The 27,459-nt window shown below is 33.2% G+C and overlaps 2 protein-coding genes and 1 pseudogene across 6 annotated transcripts; 2 read left to right on the top strand and 1 right to left on the bottom strand.

The window, feature by feature from the left end:
- Positions 1 to 1,461: 1,461 nt before the first annotated feature.
- Positions 1,462 to 6,279, bottom strand: LOC132190596 (uncharacterized). The gene is made up of 5 exons (XM_059605635.2): positions 6,202 to 6,279; positions 5,982 to 6,066; positions 4,003 to 4,595; positions 2,427 to 2,602; positions 1,462 to 2,334 (listed from the first exon to the last, which is right to left on the bottom strand). Exons 2-5 carry the CDS (start codon positions 6,001 to 6,003, stop codon positions 1,881 to 1,883), a joined length of 1,245 nt encoding a protein of 414 aa, XP_059461618.2. The 5' UTR covers positions 6,004 to 6,066; positions 6,202 to 6,279; the 3' UTR covers positions 1,462 to 1,880.
- A 2,469-nt stretch (positions 6,280 to 8,748) lies between these two features.
- LOC132164285 (mitotic-spindle organizing protein 1A-like) lies at positions 8,749 to 11,836 on the top strand. Of its 5 annotated transcripts, XM_088513593.1 has the most exons (5): positions 8,749 to 8,879; positions 9,061 to 9,167; positions 10,150 to 10,208; positions 10,300 to 10,545; positions 11,697 to 11,836. In XM_088513593.1, exon 4 carries the CDS (start codon positions 10,313 to 10,315, stop codon positions 10,538 to 10,540), a length of 228 nt encoding a protein of 75 aa, XP_088369719.1. In that variant the 5' UTR covers positions 8,749 to 8,879; positions 9,061 to 9,167; positions 10,150 to 10,208; positions 10,300 to 10,312; the 3' UTR covers positions 10,541 to 10,545; positions 11,697 to 11,836. The 5 variants fall into 5 exon arrangements, with proteins under 5 accessions (XP_088369719.1, XP_088369718.1, XP_088369722.1 ...); XM_088513592.1 differs by lacking the exon at positions 11,697 to 11,836 and having other exon boundaries at positions 8,750 to 8,879; positions 10,300 to 10,641; XM_088513596.1 differs by lacking the exons at positions 9,061 to 9,167; positions 11,697 to 11,836 and having other exon boundaries at positions 8,750 to 8,879; positions 10,300 to 10,641.
- A 1,446-nt stretch (positions 11,837 to 13,282) lies between these two features.
- Positions 13,283 to 14,542, top strand: LOC132172813 (F-box/kelch-repeat protein At3g23880-like; annotated as a pseudogene).
- The last annotated feature ends 12,917 nt before the right edge of the window (positions 14,543 to 27,459 follow it).

Here is a 27,459-nt window from a genome sequence, read left to right as displayed (position 1 = left end):
ACACTCGAACTAAGTTGAACCAAAATTACAAAAATATTATTGTTATTAATTTGTTTTCCTAGTCTATGGAGGCTGAGCTGAAGGTTCATCTAAAAATTATGACAGGGCCTTATTGTGGAAGGGAAGCCACATTGACTTTACAGATCCTTAGGGTTCCATTCCAAATCATTATCATATTATTTTGTTAGAATATTCCTTGATTTGAAAATATTTCATGTATTTTCATTTCTCTTTTTTTTTTTTCTCACATATGTAGATACGGGATGATGATGGAATTGCTACACCAAAGGAAATTATTAGGCTAAGTGACATATATATAATGGAAACTTGTCGCCTCTGAACTTCTATCACTTTTGCAATTACCTCCTAAAGTTTAAAAACTCTCAATTTAGTGTATTAAACTTCTGCCACCCTTCAGTTAGGGTTTTTTCGTTAAATTGAGAGTTTTTCAAACTTTATGAGATAAATTGCAAAAGTGGTGGAAGTTTAAAAGCGTTAAGGCAAGTTCCCCTTAAATATATGTCACCTCGCCTACTAATTTCAGTGTAACAATCCCATCATCATCTTGTATATATCTACTTATGTGTGAAACACATATATCCCATCATCATCTCGTATGTATCTACTTAAGTGAGAAACACATATGTAGATAGATACGGGATGATGATGGGATTGCTACACCAAAGGAAATTATTAGGCAATGTGACATATATATAAGGAAAACTTGCCTTAACGCCCTTGAACTTCCATGACTATTGCAATTTTCTTGAGTATAACTACGATAGTACGTGCATATACTGCATAGGAAAAACGGTGTTCTCTCAAGTTCAATTAAGAGCATGTTAGAATGGCGTTAGAAAGCTTAAAAAGAACGTACATAAAAAGTTGTGTCAAACAAAAAGCTGACTTATTTGATAAAAAATACTTTTAAAATAACCAAAATACACTTTTGACATAAGCTTAAAAATAAAGTTTTTACCAAAAAAATTGTTTTTGACTTCAAAACTTTATTTCTCAAACGCAATCCTAAACATACTTTAAGTCATAGCCTAACTCAGTCTTAATGGAACATTAGTGACACACATGTTAGCTTACACTAGAAAATATCTACAACGGAATTCGAACAAATGCCCACTCTGAATTTTTATTTTTTGAAACTATTGAAGTACCACCCTAGATTCTAGGGTCACAAGAACCATATATTAGGTACGCCAATAACTTGTTTTAATTTTTCAACATTAGGCACCTGAAACCTAAAATCAAAGCTTCCGAATGTGCAAAGGACAGGGACACTGGAGATCAAATAGAAGGGAACAGCACTTACTTAGCTGCTTAATTCATCATGAAAACCACACAACACGGTTACCATTACTGACGGAAAGCATTAAGGGGGGAAACAAACAATTTGGATCCATGAGAAGACAACCAAGAGAAAACAGCAGCAATAGGAAGCTATACAAATGCAGCAAACCAGGCCAAGCAGATCTACTGATTCCCATTAGAAATGGCATTAAGATAAGTGTACCTATCTCACAAATTATTTAAGATAAACTTAGCATGCCTGAGCATGTAAAAGCACCATCCTAGCTACCCATTCCTCACATTCCCAATTGTTCTCCAGTCAACAATAAGTCAGCTTTACAGGTTGGAGCTCCCTTTCCTTAGAAGACTACTTGGGTCTTTAGCAGACACACTACTAAGCAATTGAACCAACTACTTAAATGGACTCTGTAGGCATACATTCTTCCACTAGGAGACAACCCACTACTTTTATCCCTTCTTTTTTTCATTTTTTTTTTTTTTTTTTTTTACAGAAGGTACTTTTAGAAAACTTAGGATACGACCATGAGAGATTAAGAGAAATCTTCTCATACTCCCAGTCAGGGAGAAACCCATTCAAAGTAATGGCAGAGGGCTCCTCTAGCAGCAGTCCAGTTCCCACACCCAAAGAAAATGCTTCCTAGCTTCGGCCCTGGTTTCCGGACCATCCCTCTGCTGCTCTGCACCCCACAGAAACAATAAGGGTGAAAGTGGAATACAGGAGCATGCATATCCTTCAGTTTCTGTGGTTGACGAGGAGAAAAGGACGGAAGCTCTGGGGACTGCTTCCACATCAATGAATGGTCAGTAGTCTGACACATCAGAGAGTTCGTAATGGAGAATTTAAAACCCTTGTGCATGAGAAGTGCAAGTAAGCGAGCAGTGTTTTTGGCATCATCCAGGCCACAGTGAGCACGGCCCTGCCATACCAAACCAGCCATCTCAACCGCCTCCTTAAGATTGCACCTCACACCACCAAATACCTCATGAAAAGGAACCTTCAAGTTGATCCATCTAAGAAAAGGAGACCGATACAGAAATTAGATTAGATCACATCCAGATGTAATAGTTCAAATTAACAATGCTTGCATTATCTGATTATGTACCGGTTAAAATAAGGGGGCTTTCTAATCTTCTTGAATCGACACTCAGATTCCAGCATAACCCGACAATCCCAATTCGACCATGTCACTACAGCGAAGTTGGTATTCTTAATCCCCTTCTTCTCAAGCCACTTATCATGCCTAAGGAGAGCCTCACTTAGAGTAACACCTCTGTCAACCTGGCACCAGACAATATTGTAAGAACAAAGTAAAACCCAACATTACCAATTGTTTAGATGACATAAAATTGAACATTAAGAGCCATAATTATAAATAATTTATAATACATTACAGTAAATAGTATTGTTCTCATCTCAAACAAGTCTTCATTTCATCCATCATTTAGTCACACATTCCATTAGTTTCAGCAGTATCCAGATACTTCTCCCAGTAATTATGACCCAAATTCAATCCAGTGTCCTTTCCTATCAGACTTGTTTAGTTACTCCTTCATATTATTTGACTAATTTACTTACAGCTGAGCCCAATCAGTTGGGAGCTAAGTTGAGTTGAGTAGTATTTCTTGTTTCGTACTTGGATTTCATAGAAAATGTTAAGTCTATATATTTGAAAATAACTTCTGAATTTGGGACAAACCAAATCATTTGTGTCCTCCAATAAGAGAATGACACATCAGAGTGGAATAATAAAAATGAGTAGACAAAAAAATCATATCTTTACCTATTCTCTATCACTCACTATTGTCATCCACTAAACCTATTCTCTATCACTCTCTTATTTTCTGAGAACACCGAAGCATCAGTGAGGGAAACAGCCCACATCTGAGGAACTTTAGAACAGTTGAGCCAACAGCTCCAGTGGGACTGCTAAAAAAAGAAAAAAGAAAAACAAGTCTCAGCTGAATTCAACACGCGCACACACAACTCTTCAATGTTCTTATGGAATAACAAATCTCAACTTTGGTCATGAAGTCTCTTTATCTTCCTCCATTATCTAATTATAGACCAACAAATAAAGATTTAATTCACATATCATGAGCTATATCATTATTGGAAAAATATCATAACCTAAAGTTGGTACCACCAATATTGGCTGCTCAGGTGGTCTGATCATTCATCTTTAACTCAAAGTACCAAAAACAGTAAATGGAAAGTAAAGGACAGGGATCTAAAACATAAATAACCACTTCCAATAAGAATGTTTTCCTCAGGACTCTAACATGGGTTTAACTATCTGTCATATCTCCAGATTTCAAAAATCCACAACTCGGAGACAAACAAACATAGCTGTACCAGTTTGAAGTAGAAATTTCCTTCAGCAAGTAAAATTGACAATATCAAAGATTGCTCATGTCACAGAAATATCGACCAACATCCTAATTAGGATAACTAGAAATGTATGAGTTGCTGAAATTAAAAAAATAAATAAAAATAAAGGTCTCTCAAAGCAAAGCATATGCTTGTCTATCCTGTTGTTTCCACAGAACAAGTCTTCATAGGGAAGAAGTTGGAGCCCACTTCTTGACTACGATTACGACATCAGTGGCATACTGCAACTGGCCACCCCACATTTAACATCTCCTTTCTACGAGTATAGGTAAACCGAGTTCTGAACAAACCTGAATTTGCTGGATACCAGTAAGACCCTTGCAGAAATCACTCAGGAGCTGATTGCATGTTGGCCGCACATATGTCTGAAAACACGCTTCCAGCTGGCCAGTTACACTACTCACAATAACAGATGGAAACTCGATTATCTCTTGTGGGTTGGGAGTTCTATCCTTCTCGCAGGTAGCCTCAAAGTCTATGACCACAAAATACTGAAAATCTTGAAATTGGAAATCATACGGATGACCTTGAGCAACCATATTAAATGGAACATATTGAAACCGATGCTCCACAGGAAATGGATAAAGCTGGCTCTCAAAAGCATTTATTTGGCACTGCTGCACCTTTTGAGGGTCAAAATGGAAAGTCGACCAGGTGCCAAAATCATGTTGGTAGGTGGTTTTGTTGTAAAAATCATTAGGTGGCTCAGGAAACTCACTACCCAATGGTCGGTCTGGTTCAACATCCCCGCCATGGTGAGTACTTATTTCATCTTTCAGCTCTGTAAAGCCATCTATAGAATTCCCATTACACTGCAGATTGTAAGGCACTCCCTGGCTCTGGAGGCATTTAAAGGATGCCTCACAGTTCCTTTGCATAGTTTCTGCAGTAAAATTGAGAAGCGACAAACACATTATTCATTGAATGTTAATTTTTCATGAGCACCATCCATAACTAACCCATTTTTTATATAATTACAAATATAAAAGTGTTACCAGATCAAACTTTTCCTGTAAGAAAAATTAGCAAAGCACAAACGAGGAACTCAAAACTTTATGTCAACTTTTCCATCGAAAATGCTAGAAAAGCATGTAGTACCATGACAAAAAGGATGCTAAAAATGAATTCAAGATATCTGGCAAGCAAAAGAAAAGGACCCTTTTATGCAATCTTTCCTCTTTTCCCAATTTTATAAACTCATTACATTTCAAATTTCCTCTAAACTTGGCTTTTCTCTTGTATACTTCTCGTGTTACATGAGTTCCACACCCTTATCTCTCAATAAATTTCTTATTGAAAGAAAAAAAGAAATTAAAAAAAAAAAAAAAGAGAGAAAAAATAAGCGAAAATAAAATGTATAAAAGCAAATCCCTCTAGTAAAAGCTTCAAAAGGGATCACTAGATCAATAATTTGGCACATATTGAATCTGTCCATCAGCTAAACTGAACTCAACAGAACACGATCACGTATCTAAACAGTCTGAATTGGTCCATCAAAATTTCTGTTTCACTCTATCAAGGTTCAAAATCATTTCTTTAGTCATAAACCCTCATCTCAATGCGTCAAGTGTGACATTTTCCTGTCAATTTAAACTGGCACTACCAGGAGCTAACCCGAAACAAGTGCTAGATAGTTGTTATAGACCGACAATAAAAATGGCAAGGGCACAATATGTAATAGGGGCTTCACAAACTCCATACTAGAAGCAGCTTCTGCTAGCCTCATGCATGCCAATTGTTTGATTACAATGCCCTGATTTAAAAATTTTCCAAGGACACAGCACAGTGAATTGGGTACGTTTTAGGTTCGAATTTCACATTCTCGATTAACAAAAAAACTTGATACCCTATTGCTTCCACATCTCAATTCAGCATTAGAATAAACCTCTCATAGCCCACTCCAGTATACACTGAAGCTAAAAGCTTGTAACTTTAAACCCGAAACTGACTTAAATTTGCTCCTGCCACCTCAAAATTCAGAACCCATATCACAATTATTGATCACATTCCCACCATCAACAATTATTATCCCAACAGTGAAACTATGACCCATTCCTTTTCTCAAACAAATACTAATAATTCTTAAACAAAATCTATATATAAGACACAATCAAACAAAGAAGCCATGTTCATTCAAACACCATTCAACAAGAACTAAATCATACCGATCAAAAAATCAGAATAACACTGAAACGCGGGAATCGAACTAGTAACCGCCAGATCAACAACCAAAAATTAATGATAAACAAAGAAAAAAAGAAATAAAAACCTGTAATTTCAAGGGCCATCATGATCTTGTGTATAGTTGAGATCCACTGGCAAGTACATCAGATCTTCCTCTGTGAATTCCCCACCTGCACAAATCCCACACAAAAAGAAAAAATAAATATCTCACACATACAGACATATATAACACCCATATACTTATACGAATATATAAAACGACTCAGAGAAAAAGAAAGACGGAGAGAACAAGACGGAGAGAAGACCTGGTCGCTTTGGGGAGGCGCGAGAGAGAGCGAGAGAAAGATAAAAAGAGAAGGAAAGGGAGAAAGATGTAAGTTCTGCAAATAAGAAACTCTTTTTACTTTTTTTTTTTTTTTTTTTTTACAAAAAATTATAAAGTATCTCAAAATATAGATTTTGTGCTTAATTATATGATAACTTTTAATTTCCTCCAACTTCACGGATTATTTCCATTTAATTTTTCAAATTTTAGAAACTAACCTAGAAAAAATTATACATATCCCGTCAAATTACCACACCATTGTTAATGTCATCTTAAACTAATGTCACCCTCAAATTACAAGAAAATGTCAATGTCCCCTTTCCGTCTAGTAAAAAGGCAAAAAATAGCCGTAATTTTTTTTATTAAAATAAAAATACCTCTATTAATACTTTTTAAAAAAATAATCTAAAACCCATTTTATCTTATCTTTTTTTTTTAAAAAAAAAGAAAGGTAGTTTGAAAACCACCCTTAAGTGGTGGACCAGCAACCACCAAAACCCGTAAGACTAACACAGCGGGTGTTTGAGGGTGGCCCACCCTTTGTGTTGTTGATGATGTTGTTGTTGTTGTTGTTTTTTTTTTTTTTTTTTTTTTAAATGTTGATTGCTTTTTTCTTTTTCAAATTTTTATTATTTTTTATAGAACAAAAATTTTCTCCAAACTAGTATGAAGGAAATATTCTCCAGCCCATGTAAAATAATGCTAAGTGTCTATAAACATTTAATATGCACATTAAATTTAGTCTAAATTAGTAAACTGTTATTAATAAGGTTAATAATTTAATTTGCCTTTTAAATGTTTATAGATACTTAGCACTATTTTACATGGGTTGGAGAATATTTCCTCCATATTAGTTTGAAGGAAATTTGTGTCCTTTTTTATATTAAATGTATTTTTGTGATTATAGGGACATTGACACAATTTACCATTAACTTAATATTATTGTCTATTTTATCATTTTATCATTATATAAGTACAAATTATTAATATGAATGTTATGTAAAATATTTGTGCAATACCTTATAGTGAAAAGAATCTGCTATTTAAATTTTGTTTTATTACATCATTATAAATAGGTTGTCACGTTATTTTGAAATTCTTAATGATGTAACGTTATATACACTAATAAATATAATAAAATAAAATTAATAAGCCAAGTCATAAGACCACCTCTTAATTTGTTCCGGACAATGGCAGAGTTACATAGAGACCAAATCATAGACCAATGAAAGCCATTGCCCTCGCAATAACTAGGATTTACAACCTACTTATTAAAAAAAAAAAAAATTAGGATTTACGATACCATGGTGGCAAAGTGAATATTTAATTGTATTATTTTGTTATTTCCGTGACGTCATGACTTTTAAAATTATAATTTGATTAAAATTTAATAATAATTTATTTTAAATTCAACAATAATTTTAAAAATCACTTAATAAGATCGACAACTTCATGGTACACTAAACAAGTAAAAAGACAATGAATATATAGAAAGTCATAATGTCTTATAATCAACTGATAAGATGTGTTTCTACTTTTAAAAAAAAAAGAAAAGAAAAAAAGATGTGTTTCCCATGGAACCATTGTTCATTGCATCTCAAATTTTATTGCACTTGCGCCTACATTTTACCTTAATAATCTATCAATATTAGCACATATATTTTTTATAATTTGATATATATAGGCTATAGCTTTTGTGATGCTCATATTGTATTATAAAATGCTTCATTTTTATTTTGAGTTGTGTTTTTCATTCTTCGTATATATAGTAAAATATAGCATAGAAAGAGAAAAAAAAAAATCTTATCATTATATTTTGGTTCGTTCACCTCAAATATAAATTGAAGGCTGCTAGGCATCTCAACACTTTTTTCTCAAATAATCTGGACCTCATATTCATTTATATATATATATATATATATATATATATAAATCTATTTATTTATTGAATGGACGAGATCATTTTGGAGAAAGAATTTATAAAAAAGTGTTGGGATGTCTAGTATTATCCATATAATTTATTGGCTCCCCTTCTTTCAAAGAAAGAATTATTTTAGAAATTAATTCAATATTATTGTCTATCTTCTTATTATATCATTATTATTAATATAATAGATTTGTCTCTAAGGAATAGTTCAATGGCTAAAATCACACCTCACTAGTTTGAATCCATTTCTTCTTCTCTTTGTGTGGACATATAATATATATATATATATATATATATATATATATATATAATTTTATTTTTTTTCATTTATTTATTTATTATTATTATTTTTTTTTATGTATAACATTTTTATCAAAACTAATTGTCTAATATGTATTAAAAATATTAACAAAGCAGGAAAGTAATAGGGAGAAGATTTGGAGGGTACACGTGTCCAGCATGCGGTGGATCGTTACGGTTGAGGGGCAGTTGGCGCGGGTTGAGATATTTTGTTTATTTATATGTTTATTATATGAATTTGAGTAAAGATTTCCTCCATTTTTTTTAATATTAAAATATAAAATTGCAAGGATCCTGATCGACGGGTGCCTTTACCAACGCTTTCTTTTTTCTCTCACGTGTGCTTTTGTTTCCCTCTCTGAGTCTGAAGTGAAAAGCAGAGAGTGGCCTTCAGTTGAAGGGAAGCGGTTTTCCGAGAGCGGTTTTCCGAGGTATTCTTGTTTCGGAGTTCCCATTGGTTTTGATTCCAATAGTGCATATTTTGTTTTGGTTCTGTAAAATTTGGTTTTGGTGTATATTGCTGTAGATCTCAGTAGTTTTAGACCGTTGTACTCGAATCTGTTTGGATCGTTGATAGTGTTGTGTTTTGCATTTTGTCGCCCCCTTTTGCAGAAATACGAGAGAGAGAGAGAGAGAGCTCCGGAAACCGTAGGAGTCCTTCGTCCATCTCCCTCTCGCTCAGTTCGGCTGCTGCAAATTCTCCCCAACGACTTCAAATCGTCTCTCTCTCTCTCTCTCTCTCTCTCTCAATTGTTTCCGCTTTCTCTCTCTATATTTTGAAATGCTGTTAATTCTGTTTGTTTTTGCCTTTTCGTTTCTCTGTTTTTGGACTTATGTGTTTGTTTGAATTAATTGTCAAAACCTTGTCAACTTCCATGATTGGAATCTGGACTGGGTGGTTTTGGGAAAAAGAATTTCAGAAAATATTTTTCGTTTTTTTTTTGTTGGTGTTCGGTTATTCTACAAATAAGTAACAATATTGAGAAATCTTAGTTTATGTTCCTAGTTTGTGTGGGTTTTGATGAAAACCTTAAGAGGAAATATTTTCCATTTTACTTTGACAAGAATATTTGCTTTTGATTTCTTTCTAGTAATTTCCCCTTTAAGGGCAAAGAAGTATTAATACTAAAATAGATGAGCATTGTGAATGAGACCTCACATATAATCTGTTTGGTGAAGGGTAAAGTCGTGGGTTCATAATCCGTTTTGTTCATGTTCTAATGTTTTATCTGAAAAGAAATGTTTCTTTGCATAATGACATTTGTCTTTTTTTTTTTTTTTTTTGACATGTTCGCACAAGAGGGGGAGGGAGATTCGGATTAGTAACCTCCACATCATGAGGCGTGATCCCCAGCTGATTGAACTACCCATTGGGGACATAATGACATTTGTCTTGAGTACATCAAAGTTGGCATGTTTGATCCACCATTAATCAAAAAGGAAGAAGAAAAAAAAAACACAAATGGTGAATGAAGCATGTTAATTCATTGGAGATGCACGCTAGATGAACATCAGAATGTAAAAAGTATTTATCTTGTCTAACCTAGTGGCCCTTTATGTTCTAGAAATGACAATCTATCTCATCTAAATGGATCTTATGTGCTGCTCTCATTAGTTCTTTTCAGTTCATTACATGCATTATGTTCTGGTATTTCCCCTACTTGCCCTGCTGAATTTAAATGTTCTGAGGCATTTCCCCAGTGGCAGTTGTGAGCTCCAGCACTAGGAAATCTCCACAAAAACCCAGACGAACCTAAAAGGTACCAAATTCTGAGCTTTCCCCATTTCTTCCTAGAGATGATTGTATCGAATTCCATGCCTAATGCCTATAGATTTGAACTTCTCGTTCAGATTGAGCAAAGGCATGGATCCCAATGCTGCGCGAACGGCAAGGGAGTCACTAGACCTGGCATTCCACATGTCGAACGTTTTGGACACAGGGCTCGACCGCCACACCCTCTCTGTGCTCATAGCTCTCTGTGACCTGGGTCTCAACCCTGAGGCACTCACCGCTGTCGTCAAAGAACTCCGCAGAGAGCTGCAGATCTCTTCTTCACCCCCTACATCTACTGCTCCTTCTTCTCTTTCCTAAAACAGGTTCGTTCGTCGTATTTATCTTAGCCTTTTATTTTTCATGATTGTGAGCATCCCTTTACTCAATTTGGAAGTGAAATGATGAGGGTTTTAGTTGTTTGTGTGTTGTGGGTGTGTACTGTATCTGGTTGTTGAAATTCCTAGGGAAACTGTGCATAATTGCATAGTATGTGCTCCATTGTCATGGCTGAAATCAATCTCTAGATTTTTCAATGAGCTCTTCCTTCTGACAAGAGCTCAAATTTGGTAATTCTAAATGATAAACTAATGCAAAGGAACGTCCTTTTCCATGCATGGTTGCCGTTTTATTGTTCTGCAACCTATGAGCAGAGCCAACTCTCCTTGATTCTGGGAGATTACAAAAGGAATAAACAACTAAGGAAATCTGTGGTCAATGCTTTATTGAAAGATACATTTATTTGAGGGTAATTGCTATTAAAGCAAATAATCAGGGAATTAACTAAGGAGGATTTTGAGGGTGACCCATACCTTACATTTCCTTTCCATGCATGGTTGTCTTTCCATTCAAGGACTGATCTTAGGCAACAAACGGGCTGAATTTTCGGAATGTGCTGGGCATCCAAGATTGCTTGTATGATTCCAGCCTCCTCAAGCTCAACCTTGTAATTATGATTGGTAATTCGGAAACCTAGGTTATGTTTGGTAGGTAGAATGCTTATTTCATTTGGAAAAGAAAAAATAATAGCTTTTATTAATAATGGAAGAAGGTGAGATAAAATAACCTTGAAATTGCCATTCTCATTGCCCATGAGAATGGCTATTCAAAGTGTTAGAGTAACACCAAAGCTATTTTATTTTCTGTTGTTTCATTCCTTACAAAAGCTATTCGTTTTTTCTAACGGAATAAGCATTCTTTGTACCAAACATACCCTACGGCTATTCTATTCCACCTTATTTCATTCCTTATAAAAGCTATATATATATATTTTTTAATTGAATTGCTATTTCTCATACTAAACATCACCCTAGTATGCAATGAGTTCATACCTTCCTACGTGGCATCTTCCTTAGGCTTTTACAAATTACTGGACGAGCCGACACGATTTTACTCGTATAGTTTTACATTTCAAAGTTCCTCTTTACCTGGGTTTTTTCTGGGACATAACTATCTCGAGACTTATGTCTGCATGCAGGTTTCTTCCACTGATCTGTCGACCAGATCAAGAAATGGAATGGGATTCAAAAGGCAGCATAGCTGTTTCCGCTATTCTCTTACATTGTACAGTTTTTATAAAATTCTGCGAAGAATATACCTTAGCTGCCTTTTCTTTCACTTTTATTTTTTTGCAATGTGTGTGCATTAAACATTGCTATTTCAAAGACAAAAAAGTGCAATTTTAAACTAAATCGCAGAAAATTGTTCGTTTGAAATTGTGTTTTTAAAAAATTTCAATTTGAAAATCCATATTTTTTGCATTATTAAAATCCCAAGTAATGAAGCAGAGGTCACAATTTCGAATCTTCATTCTCTTTCCCTCCCTTTATGTAGACATATAAAAAAAATTGAAAAATTATGATTTCAAAGTACACATTTTAAAATTGCTATTTTAGAGTAGTAGACCCAAACGGGTCTTAATTTGTGTCATTGAAGTTTGGGAGAACTCTGTCCATCTACAATTTTTTCCTTGAGACCAACCCCTAGAACTTGCTAATGTAACAATGACAAGAAAATTTAACAAACGAAAATCAAATTGCAAATTATTAATCGCATTGGACCAGCTAGCACTACCATTAGTTTCCCTCGACAATTTTCGCTTCATGTGAGAGAGAAACTCTTGGACTTTTCTGTGTGAAAAAATGGTATATGTTATATATACTTCCTTATCTTTCATTTTATCAAAGTTTATATGGGATGATTTTTCATACCATTTAGTTCATTGATATTGATTTTTTTGTCATTTTTAATTTTTTTAAAAGGACTACGTTACTTAGGCTTTAAGGAAATGGAAATGAGGTGGTGTGTAGCATTATTCTAATGGTAAAGAATTGTGTTAGTCATGTTAAAAAACATGTGATAGCATTTTCACATGTACTTAAAAGGATGCATAATATTAATTTTATTCTACTGGGAAAAAAAAAATTCAAACCAATTTAGAAAAAAAAAAAAACTTTTGTGCGCGCATTAGCCAAATGGTAAAGCTAAGAATGATTAATAAGAGTAATTTTTTTTATTTTTTATTTCTTATTTTTTCATATTGTATATATTTTGGTTAAATTAGCATGCTCTATTCATCATTAATTGTTTTTTTTTTTTTTTTAATTAATAGTTGATTAAACATGCATGCATGCAAATGTACGCACTTTATCACGTATATGAATATGAACACATCAAAATATAAAGAAACATCTCTCTTTCACAATTATTCTTTTTTTTTTTTTTTTAAATTCGTATTCATTTATTTATTTTGTTTTAATCTTGTTCATTAATTGAAGCTTCGAGTGTCGGCTATAATTAATGACCCATGCAAACCAAATGATCCAGGGAACGAAAAAAAAAAATTCCACGAACGCCTCTTCCATGCATTGTGTTAGGAAACGTGGTCATTTTGTGATTCTAAAGTAGGAAGACAATTTCCTTTAGGAAACGTGGTCGTTTTGTGATTGTTAACAGTTAACACCTTCTCCGATTAGGTTTCGCTGTCTTCTCGGTTTGCATGCGGTGAGAATGAGATTCCTAGGGTTCCTATAAAGTTATAGAAGTAAAAATCCTTTCTTTTTCTACACGCCAGCCACCAGATTTCACCCAGAATGTCGATCTATCTGCCGGAGGAAGTGGTGTTGAATATACTCGGCAGCCTGCCACCAAAATCCCTATTCCGATTCAGGTGCGTTAGCAAAACCTGGCGAACTCTCGTCGGAAATCCTGATTTCTTTACCCCAAACTCCATCAACCAATCCATTCTCCCGGACCCCAATTGTGCTGCTGCTCCTCTTCTCCTCTTCGAAGCTAGATCCAGGTGTTCCAAATTCAATTATAAGAATATTTTTTATTTCCTCTCTGGCGACACCCTGGAGCGCCACTCTCTGGAGCTAAGTACAAATCAAGCTTTTAAGATTGTGGCTTCCTGTAATGGCTTAATCTGTCTCCACGAACACTATGAAAAAATCTATCTTTGGAACCCCGCAACTTCAGAAGCTATCAAGCCTCTCCCGCGCCTCCCACCCTGGTAGTATGAGACGGGTGCGAGAATGAAGTTTTGTGCCATTCTCATCACCGTCGGATTCGGTTTCGACCGGAGATCCAACGACTTCAAGGTGCTGAGGATTTCTAACATTGTGCGCAATAATCGCAGTTATTTGTGCTACGATATTAGAACCGAAATCGGGAAGAAGACGACCAATCGCCAGGTGGAAGTGTACAGCCTGAGCACTCGGAGATGGAGACTGATTGACGTCAGCGTGCCGTTTGATGAACTTTGCATACGCCGGCCGTTGGATGACCTATTAAATTTTCCGACCACCGCTTCAGATGGGTTTTTCTTCTGGTGGGTGGGGCCCACTAAACATCATGGCCGGTAAACTTTATGATAAGGAGGAAATTGTTGCTTTCAACTTCGGGGAAGAGATATTCCGAACGACGCCGCTTCCTCGTCGTGCACGTTTCTCACATTACTCCTCCGTTAATTTTAGAGTGTTAAATGGGTCCGTTGCTATAATGGGTTTTCGCTCAACAAAGCGAAAGCGTATGCAGAGGGAGAAAAGCAATGCATCTTTCGTTATATGGGTTTTGTTTGAATTTGGTGTGAAGGAGTCTTGGACGAAACTCGTGAATATTTCAGTTCTCCTAGACCACCCAAAAAGGCCATTGGGGTTTTGGAGAAATGGGTTGATCTTGGAGAAAGAGAAAGAGAAAGAGAAAGAGAAGGAGAAGGGGCATTTGGTGTTGTACGATATACTAACCCATACAAAGAAGGATGTTCTTCAAATTCATGGGAATAAAAGATTGTTGCAAGTTTTTTCCTATACAGGTTTGGTTTGATGAAGTACTTTGAGTGGCATTCATGAGTTGGATTGGAAGAAGTACTATGAAGTTGGTCTGCCTTGAGGAATGGCTGCATACATTCTTGTCCTTTTGTTTGTTTTTGTTGTTTCTGATTATTATGTTTGGTTTAATATTATGTTTTCTCCTAATTAAATCCATAATGAAATTTCAATTATTTGGTCTTATGGCTATCCAATCTATATGAACTTACTTTCTGCACTCCAATTTTTCATAATTATTGGTCTGCGTCTAACATTAGATCAACTCAAATTCTTGGTGAGCATAATAATGAAAAGAGAAGTGTTGCATATCCATCTTTTTTTTGCAAATTTATGTACTATTGAATTCATGAGACCTATATGTGGTGATCCCATGGATTCAAGGGTGGATTTCTCTGATGGAACCATACGAGGTTCATGAAGTCTAATAGTTTATTTCCTCAATCTTGTAAAGGAATATGTATAAGATTATTTAAAAGAAGAGGAAAGAAAGAAAGATGAAAAAGATAGTTTGTCTACTGCTAAATATATTGAGAGCAGAAATGTTAATCCTTATCGTGGTTCTTCATTTCTATTTCCTCTAAAACAAACATCATTGCTTTTTCTTCATATGTCCTAACGGTTGAAAACCTTTTTAGATTTGTGATAGAATCAAATTAATGATAATTTTAAAATAAATATCAATTTTTGGAGGACTCTGTCATTTAACATTACTCTAATTAATGCACAATACTTCTCATGATGATCTTCATTGACGTTGCATCATTTGTCCAATAGGTGCGTTAAGAGGGGTGAAGCTAAAGAGCACGCGGCGTGCCAAGCACACCGGTGCAATTTTTTTTTTTTTTGCTGCATTAAAATATTAAAAAAAAAAATTTCTACACGGCGTACTAAGCACACCGTGTGCTCTGAATCATGACTCGCGTTAAGAGTATTATTGATATCAGTATGGTGATATTTTTGTTTGATTCAGGCATAAATAAAAAGGCATCTGGAGTGCTGGTTAGAGTAGTTCGATCACAAGGTTTTTATTAAATTATTAATAAGAAGCATTTTTTTTTTTTTGCTACAAGAAGCATATTATATATCAATGTATTTTTGTTAAATAATTTATATTTTAATTAAAGTAAAGTATTTTGGTATTATTATAGATTAATTGCTAGAGTGCTTTTGATTGTGCTTCCTTTGCACTTCACTCCTTGCTATACCTTAAATCTTTGAATCTTGCAGTCGATGTTATTGTTCTTCCATTTTCTAGGCCGCCGTGCCCCTATAAAAGGAAATTGATCACTTAAACCTGCCTTGATGTAAAAGACTACGTACAAAATATGATTCCAATTTGCAACTCCAAAAAGACAATTATGAGTGGAAGACTCTCAAGTTTTTCTATTTGGGCTTCGCTTTATTTTCATGTCTTAGGGTTTAGAATGCCATAATAACTCTCTGCCAACTTTTCTCTATTTTACTCGGAAAAAAAGAAAAAAAAATTTCTATTTTGTTTTTTTTTTTTTTTTTTTTTTGAAAGGTTTTTGATTACGGGGAGCTTAATTTGAATGAAATAGGATTTTCTCTATTTCACTTGGAAATGGAGATAATTCATTTCAAAATTAAGATTTTATTTTGTTTCATATAACAGTATACAGAATGTCATGTGGTGAATGTGTTGTCACCCAAATGTCTATAACCATAAATACACAATGTATATATAGAATCCACAAGGACCCACAATGCGATAGAAGAGAATTCAAATTTTATTAGTAAAGTGATTGTCTCAATGTAAGCATTGAAGAGGTTCTAATTAATGAAGTCAAAGCAATTAGCTAGCAAAAGAGTTTTTTTTTGCGGTGAATGATATTAAATAATCCCTACATGAACTTTTTATCACTAACTTATAAATAATGTAATAATTGAAAAGTCTTCTTTTTGGAGAGAGACAAAGAAAAAGTTTAGAGCTCTTTACCAAATCCAAAGCCCACTTAAGCTCATGGATTATGCGTATTAACGACATTTAAGGGCTAGCTTTTGAATATAATCTTTATAGCAGCCAAATAAACAACTCACAAGAGCGCTTCCTTTCTTTTTTTGGGCGCAATCATGTGCGCAGCTTTTAATGTTACGATAGATAATTGGGTCCTCATGCTCTTTGACATTACGCAAGCAGTGTACAAAGCCTTTCATCACACATCGTTGATACTCCAAGTCCCCACTTTCACCTCTTTTATGCCTACAATCTTCAATTTTACTTTCAAGGCATAACTCCATTGGTCCCAAAAATTCATCATGGACCAAAACTTTCTCAACTTCATTAGCTTTTACGTTGATAAGAATAATGATAAACAACTCCATCATCACCGATACAAGTTTTATAATACAATTCTTAGCCATTGATTACACCCGACCTCCTTTGAAACTTTCTTACGTATTATGAAGTAAATTTCAGAATGATAATTATAATGCATAAACCCTTTACTCCTCTCCTTATATATACAATTGAATGATTAGACACACATGCAATCTTGAAAATTTGGTATATATATATATATAGGCTTTTCATAGATCAGTAGTATTGTAATTTGGATTATATATATTCTTATGTGACGTTATATATATATTGTGACTATTGGATAATCTCTCAGCTCATTACTTGTTGATTGGAAATTAAATGCATTATTACGAGTATACTTTACATTTGCAAAAATCAAAGGTTAACATAAAAGCTTTTTTGCAACCTTGTGGCAATTAATTGAAAAAGTTGTAGCTCGAGAATTCACAACTACTACATAATACTTTTTTGAATAAAATAATTTTAATATCAATGCTTAAGTAATATAAAAAAATAATATACATGTCATATAAAATTGCCCTAAGGAAAGTCTTGTTTAAATAGAGAGCCATTTAGGAATTGTAACTTTGATAGAATGACCAGATTGATCATTAGTCAAGTGTTCCTGAAGGGGTTATTTATTTTTAAAAGCTAGCCATAATTCCATCTTTATATATATATATATATATGAGGGGTCAAGATTTCCTACAATTTAAAAAAAATTATAAATTATCATCAAATTAGGGAATTTAGGTCGTTCCTTTCCATGCATGGTTGTCTTCGATCTTTCCATTCAATGGCTTATCTTAGCCAGGGAACAAAGGGGCTGAATTTTCGAAATGTGCCGGCATCCATGAATACTTGTATGATTCCAGCCCCGTCAAGCTCAACCTTGTTCTTATATATGGTTGGAAATTTGGAAACCTAGTTTACGGGTGCGTTTGGGAATGCGTTTTTAAAAAAATAATCTGCGATTTTAAACTAAATCGCAACTTTAGGATGTTTGGGATTGCGATTTTAAAAACACAAATTTTAAAATCGCAAAAAAATCTGCGATTTCCATAAGCTGATTAGAGGGTGCTTATTTGAAAAAGTGCGAATTTAAAACAAAATCACAATTTCTATTAAAAAGCTATTTGGTGCAATAGTTACCTTTTTTAGAACGGGAATGAAAAAAATACCAAGAATACCCACCTAAAATATATTTAAAACCTTTCTTTTCTCTTTTTTTTTTTTTTTTTTCCTGTATTGTTCATCCTTATTGGTAATTTGGTCATGAAACCGCAATTATATGGTAATGTTATCCAAACACTCAACTGATAAAAAAAAGTACTTTTTAGTATGTTTTACCAAACGCCTGTGCGATTTTAAAAAGTAGCGATTTTAAAAACGCAATTTTTAAAATCGCACTTATTGAAATCGCACTCCCAAACGGGCCCTACGTTTGGTAAGCAAAATGACGATTACATTAGAAAAAAAAAATAATAGTTTTTATTGGAGATGAAAGAATAGGAAATGAAATTGCTTTGAGAGGAATATATATTCCTCACTTTAAAGAATAGTCATTCCAAGTGTTAGATTCTTATCATATACTAAAGCTATTATTATATTTCACTTTTTTCCCTTCCTAATAAAAGTTATCCATTTTTTTTAGTGATAAATGCAAAATTGGTCTATGTGGTTGACCTAATTTACAAATTACTCCCTGTAGTATAAAAAACAATTTATAAGTCTATATGGTAGGCCAAAATAACATTTTACTCCCTAAACTTATTTCATTAAATGACTTAACGGAAAACGTTTTATTGCTACATCACACCTAATAAAAATGCGATACGTGTTTTTTTTATTTCCGATTTTAAAAAATGGCAGGTAACCTTTTCGACTCATGTCATCCTGAGGCGCCAGTACACAATCTATACATCAAATTAAATAAACCTAATCTATCTATATTCACACCTGTGCCGCCGTCGTCTTTATCTTCCCAATCGATTTACTGTCCATCTCCATGTAGCCTTTTATTTATGTGCCTCAATTTACAAATCTCTGATGCAAATTTGAACATAAATAAACAACAAATGGAGCCTTGTTCTTGGATGAGCTTTTTCTATTATAGATTCTAGTGGCTCAGGTGATGAGGTATTTCACTATGGAATAAGAAACATTATTGACAACTACAAATAATTTGTCCATCATGCCAGTAAGTTCTGGAGCCTGCAAATTGTAACATTTTCACCATAAATTGGGTTCAAACATTTGAAGTTTCAAATAAAGATATTACTCCAAAATGATATCTGATGTTCATCATTGTGCCTACCAGTGAACAACACAATTGTGCTTGCCATAGATAAAAAAAAAAAAAAAAAAAAAAAAAAAAAAAAAAATACAGAGAGAGAAGGACAGATTGTTTCCGATGCCTAGAAACAATTTTCGAAGATGCTTCAATGTCCAAAAACAAATTTGAATTTCTATAGAAAGACTGCCCAAAAACACACTAATCCAAAAACGCAGATGCCCAAAAATATCAGAGTAACTCATAGATCGAAGATGCCCAAAATCTTAAAACTAGAAGTAAAAAAGCTCCAAAGCAAGGTGGCTTATCGTCGTGACATTTTCGGCAATTCTCTAGTGGCGATTTCAATCGTGCTACGAAATCCAATAGCTTGCCTGGAGATGGATAGTGAATCGGTGGGGATATAGATGGATTAGATTTATTTAATTTGATGTAGAGTGTGTGCTGGCAATGACATAGAAAAAGTTACCTTTCATTTTTTAAAATCATAAAAAAAAAAAAAAAAAAAAACCTGTCACATTTTTATTGGGTGTGACATGGCAATGAAACGGTTTCCGTTAAGTCATTTAACGGAAAATGAGTTCAGGGAGTAAAATGTTATTTTGGCCTACCATAGGGACCTATAAATTATTTTTTATACCACAGAGAGTGATTTGAAATTAGGCCAACCATATAAACCAATTTTACATTTATCCATTTATTTATTTATTTATTTTTTTAATGAAATAGTTATTTAGTGTACAAAATGCAACTCTAGTCTTCAATGAGTTCACACCTTCCTATATGTGCCGTCTAAGACCAGTACTGTATCAATAGTTGTTCAGGTCCATCTCCCCTTTTACAAATTACCTAACAATTCGACACATTTTTACTTGCATGGTTTCTGCAGTAAAGTTGAGAGGAAAATGCTACACTTACAAAATTTTCTCCTAAAAAGTTGGTTCATAAATGATGTGTCATCATTCTACGATACTTATTATTTTGGAAAATGTGTCACCATCTCATAGAATGATAACTAATCACTTGAAAACCAACTTTTGGTAAGAAATTTTGATAAGTGTAATATTTCTCAAATTGAGAAGTGACAAACACTTTAGTAAGACATTGGATAACTTACGCAGCACAGAAGGAAAATAATAGAAAAATAAATAACAAAATAAAATAAAGATACATTCCATGTTGGATAGAGTCTCACCCGCCATTAATGGAATTTGGCCGAGTCTCACCACCAAAGGTAAAAGGAGTCACACCTCAAACAGAGATTTATTAGAGAAAAGTATCTCACTCGCAAATTATAATTCTTCATTGATTTCAAAACTGTTATAAAATGTCCCTAAGAGATGGCTCACTCGGCTGAAGACAACACCTTATGAAGCGGATGTCACTAGTTCAAATCTCCTTTCCCCCTTCCCTTTTGTGGACATGTCAAAAAACTGTTACAAAATAACATTTAAATAGACTGACAAAATCCTTAACCCTAATTTGACTGACTTTAGCCCAAATCCATTATTGAATTACAAAATAATTTAAAACTTTGGGTCAAACCCATTATTGAATTATAAATAAAACTTTGACTTATAACCTCGTAGCTTCGGTTATAATTTTATAAGAGCTTTTACTCTGTGATATAAGAGCTTTATACTCGTAATCCTTCACAATTAATGAGACCATAATGATTTTCCCTTAAAAAAATATATAGAAATAAAACTAAAATACCCAATTTTTTATTTTTCATCTTGCATCAATAACGTACACTTTTTTGTTACAATTAAAAATATAAAAAAAGTATTATGAGATTGTTAAGGATATAAATCCTTTAGAATAAATGTTGATTTTGTATTCCCTACATTAAGGGATTTAGATAATATTTGTTAATGGATATCGTTGTATTTGAAATATTTCAAATAACATGTAAAGCTCTATAAATAGAGTTGTGTACTCATATCATATAATCAAGGAAATATGTAGCCTATTAAGGATTTGATGTGTGGATGTAAGCTATATGCTTAATCACATTGTCTTTCTATCTTTCCTTTATTTCATATTATTCCGCTTTATATTTATCTTATTATATGTTTCTATATGATATCAGAGCTAACAAGCTAACGCCAATTGTTAGATCCTGGATTGCAATTTTTTTTCTTTACTTCATTTTTCTCGTCTAATTGTTTTCTCTCTGATTTTAACATGTATCAGAGAAAAAAAACTATCTATGAGATCCATTGCTTGACTACAAAAAAAAAAAAAAAAAAACAAAACAAAAACAAAAACAAAAAACAAAAAACAACAGGGGAAGGAAGTTTTTTGGTTCATAGAGAAGATGTAAAAATGACATCTCATATTCTTACTTTTGTTACATCTTCTCTATGAACCAATGATACTATCTATGAAAGTTTTGTGATCAAGTTGAAATGTTCTATTTCCTTGAAATGTCTCTTCATAATCCCTAGAATATTTCAACTTGATCACAAAACTATCAATAGTTACAACATATTATATTAACGCACTCATTTAAAAGGTTTTGAAAGAAAAATAGGGGAAACTTCACTTTGGCTTCCTGAATTTTCACCCGATTTTACAAACCTCCCATGAACTTTCAAATCTCTCATTTTGGACCCCTGAACTTTCAATTACTCTCAATTAGAACCATTAAGTTAATTTTAGCCGTTAAAAAAAAAAAAAAAAAAAAAAATCAAAATGTTCTTGATTTTCATTTAAAAAAAAATAAAAAAAACATTTTGGAAGTTAAAATTTTATACAAAAGTCAGGGGTATAAATGTCATGTAACGTTTAAAATCTGACAGAGTGGTCCACATTGAGAGTAGTTGAAAGTTCAAGAGTCCAAAATAAGAGATTTGAAAGTTCAAAGGGGGTTTGTAAAATCGAGTAGAAGTTCAAGGGGCCAAAGTGAAGTTTTCCCAAATATTAGTTTTAAAAGAGTGTTAACCTTGTCACATAGGAATATATAAATCCAAATTACTATACCACTGATTTATGAAAAGTCAATATATGTGCAAGTTACTATTCAAAATATGGCGTTTATGAGAAAGAGAAAATATAGAAGAAAATGAAGTTCTAGGGATTATGAAGAGACATTTCAAGGAAATAGAACATTTCAACTTGATCACAAAACTATCTATGACTTTGGATTGAAATAGAATAATTGATTCAATGCTTAAGCAACGTAAGATTTTATATGTTGTATAAGATTTATGTGACTTTTAAAATAATTATTAGATCTCCAATAGTGATTTTAAAAGTTACATCAATTTTGGAAGGACACAATGAGGACATGAATATTCCTTTTAACATTACTCCCATTCGAAACCAATAGATAAATCAATTAAATTGAATTGTTGAATTAGGTACAAGCAACTGATTGATGTAAAAACTATGAGAAATAGTTTCCAGCCATATTATGTGGGGCATGCAAAAAAAAGAGGCTAAAGAAACCCCTCACTACTTAGTGAAAGCGGCAATCAATCAATCCTTGAAGCAAGTAGATAGAGGAATTTCATGTATTTATTCGAAACATAATTATTAAAAAAACAAGTTGTATTTCCATGATTATTTATTCGAAATCCCTTTTCTTTTTCCTTTTTTTTTTTTTTTTTTTCTTTTCTAAGGTGTATGATTTAGAATGGGAATAAATGTATTGATTAAATGCTTAAGCGAGCCCAAATGCTATGTGGTACAATCTCTTCCTAAGAACGGTTTAAATATGGTACTTTTTGGTGGAGTAATATAATATTGTAAATTTTTTTTTTTAATTAATAATATTGTAAGTTCTTCTGTGTTTTATATTATTTTCTAAAAAATGGGTGAAAGAAATAAGGGTTATTTATTTATTTATTTTTATTTTTTTTGTTTTTTGCAAAATAATATTCACTTAAGACCATAAAAATAAAGAAGAGCACATAACATTCCCCAAAGTTAAGTGGCTTGCTTGCTTTATTTTTTACTTGATGACAGTGATTTACCTTCTTAGGGCCATTCACCTTCCAAAAACTTTATAATACAATTAATAAATATATTTTTTGTGCAAAGTGGTCTAAACTAGTAAGGGACAGTCATTTGGTGCCTTGGTGGTATGAACATTTGACAAGTTCCTGTCCAAAAGTAACGGCATATTAAATCAAACCACCATTGAAACGTTTAAGGGATCATTTCTTTTAACCTTTGGTCGTAATTCCATATTCAAACTAGGAGAATGAAACGTTATATGGTTATTTGTCGTGTTTATATTATTTTATATTTGTTGATGCATATTTTTACACGGCTAGACCATCCGGTGAGTAATTTGCAAAACTAGGAGAAGGTCACCATAAAGAAGCAGGCCCGTGGGAGACAAGGACTGCATAATGATCGTTTGTCGTCTGCCTTTTGCTGTCTATCGACCGACACCGCCCCACTACCAATGGTTGGCGAGTCGCAACTGGTAGGCAATCAAATTTTTTGATTTCGAATGTTGTCAGGTCGGTAGGTAGAATAATGTATGGAAAGTCAGGGTTATGACCCGACCCGGCCAACCTGATTCAACATTGACACAATCCTCTCTATCCCTCTCAACGCTTACTGAGCTCAACCCCCCTCTCAGTCGTAGACTCACTTAGAAAACAATTAAAACTACTTCTACTTTTATATTAAAAAGCAAAAAACATCACTCAACGAGCATTATCAAATTAGCCACAATTTCATAGAAGAGAATTCAAATTTTATTAGTAAAGTGATTGTATGAATGTAAGAGATTCTAAATTATAATGTATAAACTCGTGGGGATTACCAAAAATAAATAAATAAAGAAATAGAAAAAACATTATAAAGGTCTGATCCGAGTAGGATGCCTGATTTGGTTGTACACTTTTTTTCTGTCAATGAAGAAATTCGTAATACTATCAATATTAAATGCGAAAATAATAAAATAATAAGATATTTTATGTGGTTCGGTTTATAACTTACGTCCATAGATAAAGCTTAAAGGGCTACATTATGCTCTTATTGCTTGATTTGTTTACAATACAGATAATCCTTATTTATAGGGATGTGGAAAGAATACAGAAGGATATGATTGATAAAATCAAATCAGTATTGAATATTTCTGATTTGATTTTATCAATTACAATCAATACAAAAATATTCTCATAATATCAAATCTTACACCATATACTATAACATTCTTCTCAAACTCAAGGTGGAAGATGTTGAAACCTTGAGTTTGATTTTCTTCGACGGTAGTGGTTGGAGGCGGTCGGGGACTGTGATATGAAATGCGCCTTCAATAAAATTAGGCCAATTTTGGGCCAAAATGAAAAGCCAATTATAAGCTGAAACGAGTCTGAGTTTTAAACAATACCACAAAGCCAAAAGAGAAATAGGCCAACTATAGGCAAAAAATGAAGCCAATTGTAGACTTAAGAAAGAGACAAGTTGGCATATATCAAAAACTACACCTTGCATTTATTCTCCTAAATGGAGTAAAATTAAGCAACAAGCTAGCAAAATGGAACTCCATATGCAAAATAGTTTGTGCGGTGAATGAAAATAAATAATTTATTAATGAACCTTTTATCACTACCCCACAGATAATGTAACAATTGAAAAGTCTTCTTTTGTAAATCTAAAGCTAGACCTCACCGATTCTGCCTTTTGATATGCTTTCCATAGCACCCAAACAAACAAGTCACAAGATAATTGCTTCCTTCATGTTTTTTTCAAGCAATCATGTTTGAAAACTAATGAGCTGCATGTATCTACTCTGTAGGATTTAGCTGTCTCCAAGTTTTTATGGAGAATGTTGAGTTTAGTTTTTGACGGTTTATTATAATAATAATAATAATTTTATTATTATAAAAAGATGCATTATAAACACAAAGGAAATGCTTTTCAGCCAACTTTTACAACTCAATATAAATACACAGTGTCTAGAATCCATAGGAACCCACATTGCCATAGGAGAGAACTCAAATTTTATCAATAGAGTGTCTGTCTGAATGCAAGCATTTGAAGAGGTTCTAAATTATAACATATAGACTAGTATGGATTTCCACACAAAAAACCCTTAGACTTCATAATCTATGTTGGCATCATATCATTCTGAAGGTCTGATCCGAGTAGGATGCCTTATTTAGCTGCCCCGCTCCACTCTTTTCTGCCCACAACCAAAACAAAAAGGAAAAAAGATAGCATTTACTATTGAAAATACAATAATCAAAATGAATTATCTGAGATCAAAGAATCTTGCATGTATCAAATATTTGCTTAATCTCCTTTTAAGAATCAAGAATCTACTTAATCCTTCATCAGTAATGCTACATCTTACACTTTTATCATATTCTCATTTTGGTACGTTGATGGGAATTACCACATCAGGCCTTAGATTTTATTTTTTATTTTATTTTTTTAAACAAAGGTCAGCTAAAGCTGATGGGCACTGTAACATTAGTCCAGTAAGATGGGGTGATCGAGATGAAGTGTAGTATGTAGCATTACTTATCGCCCATTCCAAGTTTGTTAGAACCCATATTTTTATCCCACAAGTATCTTATAATACTGATGTGGTAGTCACAACCAATCATTGGATTTTTTTTGTTTATGTTTTTAACAATGATTGATCCAAGAGTTGGTTGATACTGCTACACGAGTATTGTGGGACAATCATAAAATAAAAATGTACTTGTATAATTACTTATATCAAAGGAAAATGCTATAGGCTCATAACAAAATCTACATCTTACATTTATTTTCCTAAATGAAGTCGAACCAACATGCTAGCAAAATAGAACTCCATATGCAAAATAGTTTTTTGTGGTAAATAAAAATAAATAATTCATCACAAGTCCCTAAAAAAAAGGCAGAAAATAATATTCACGTATAACAAAAAAAACATCAAGAAAATAATATATATTAAAGAGCGATAAAAGTTAGGAATTCATTACAAAATCTAAAGTTGGAGCTTGTGGATGCTGCGTATTTGGTGGCTTGTTTACGACATGCGTTTTATAGCAAAAATAAAAACAAGGCACGAGATCGCTTCCTCGATGTCTTCTCAGGCAATCATGTGTGCAACTTTTAATGTCATTGTACATAATTGGGTCCTCATGTTCTTTGACTTGAAGCAGGCAGTCTTTAACGCCGTTTATAAAACACACTTCATACTTCGACTCCCCTATTTCCTTCCTTTTTCTCATACAATTCTCAGTTTTACCTCTAAGGCACTTCTCCATTGGTCCCCTATAATTATCGAGTGCAGAAAAATCAGGAAGCAGGGCGGGAAGTGAAGACGGACCGAGAGAAGTAGGAGCAATTTCATTAGCTTGTACTTTAAGAAGAATAAGTATGAGCAATTCCATTGTCACCAATATAAGTTTTTTAATATATTTCCTACCCATTGATTCTCTCTCTACTTTGAAGCTCTCTTATTCTGAATTTCAGAATGATAATCTGTGCTTAAACCCTTTAAAATCCTCTTTATATATATGCAAATGAATGATTAGATACACTTGCAATCACGCCAATATGAATTGATTTATTATTTAAATAAGTGTTATTAAATAGTTTGGCTTTTCGACTACAATATATATATTCAATTAATTAAGTGTCACAAGGTTGCCAAAAAGCTTTTATGTTGGCCTTTGATTCTTTGAACTCGTAAATCATGCATTTAGTTTCCAATCAAGAAGTGTGAGCGGAGGATAATCCAATAGTCACAGTATACTCTATTAAAGCACCCATTTAAAAGCAATATCCCTTGTAAGGATTACGAGCTTCCAAAAACGCTATTATGTTAACTTACACTTCATTTTTTTCAAAAGATAAACTCATTTTTCAGATAAACATGTGAAGAGTTTTTATCCAAAAGTCAGAATATAATGAAATTGCCCATTTGAAAAGTTGAAGGGATCATTTATTTTTAACTGTTAGCCATAATTCCATTTTCAATTGCAAGTATATATGTAGAGCCATGTGTTGGAATATATATAGAGTCATGTATATAAATATGAAGCCAATAGATAAATCAATTGAATCACATTAAGGTGTGCGACTTTGGATGGAAACAATTAAACAAATGCATTGATTCAATGTTTAAGCGACCCCAAGTGCCTTGATTCAATGTTCAAGTAAAATGAAGAGTCGTTATTTTATGGTTTAGATTTAATATTATTGTATCTACAGTGTAAATAATGTCACGTGATAAATATGTTGACATGCTTTTTTAAAAATTTAAATGAATTTTATCATAAAATGACTCATCTCTATTTCATTAACAACATTTCCATAAGTAAATGGATTGATTCGAATT

The sequence above is a fragment of the Corylus avellana genome, chromosome 2 (genome assembly GCF_965113065.1).
Source record: "Corylus avellana chromosome 2, dhCorAvel1.hap1.2, whole genome shotgun sequence".
Classification (NCBI taxonomy): domain Eukaryota; kingdom Viridiplantae; phylum Streptophyta; class Magnoliopsida; order Fagales; family Betulaceae; genus Corylus; species Corylus avellana.
The sequence above is the reverse complement of the archived record's forward strand: the minus strand, read 5'-3'. Positions and strand labels throughout refer to the sequence as shown.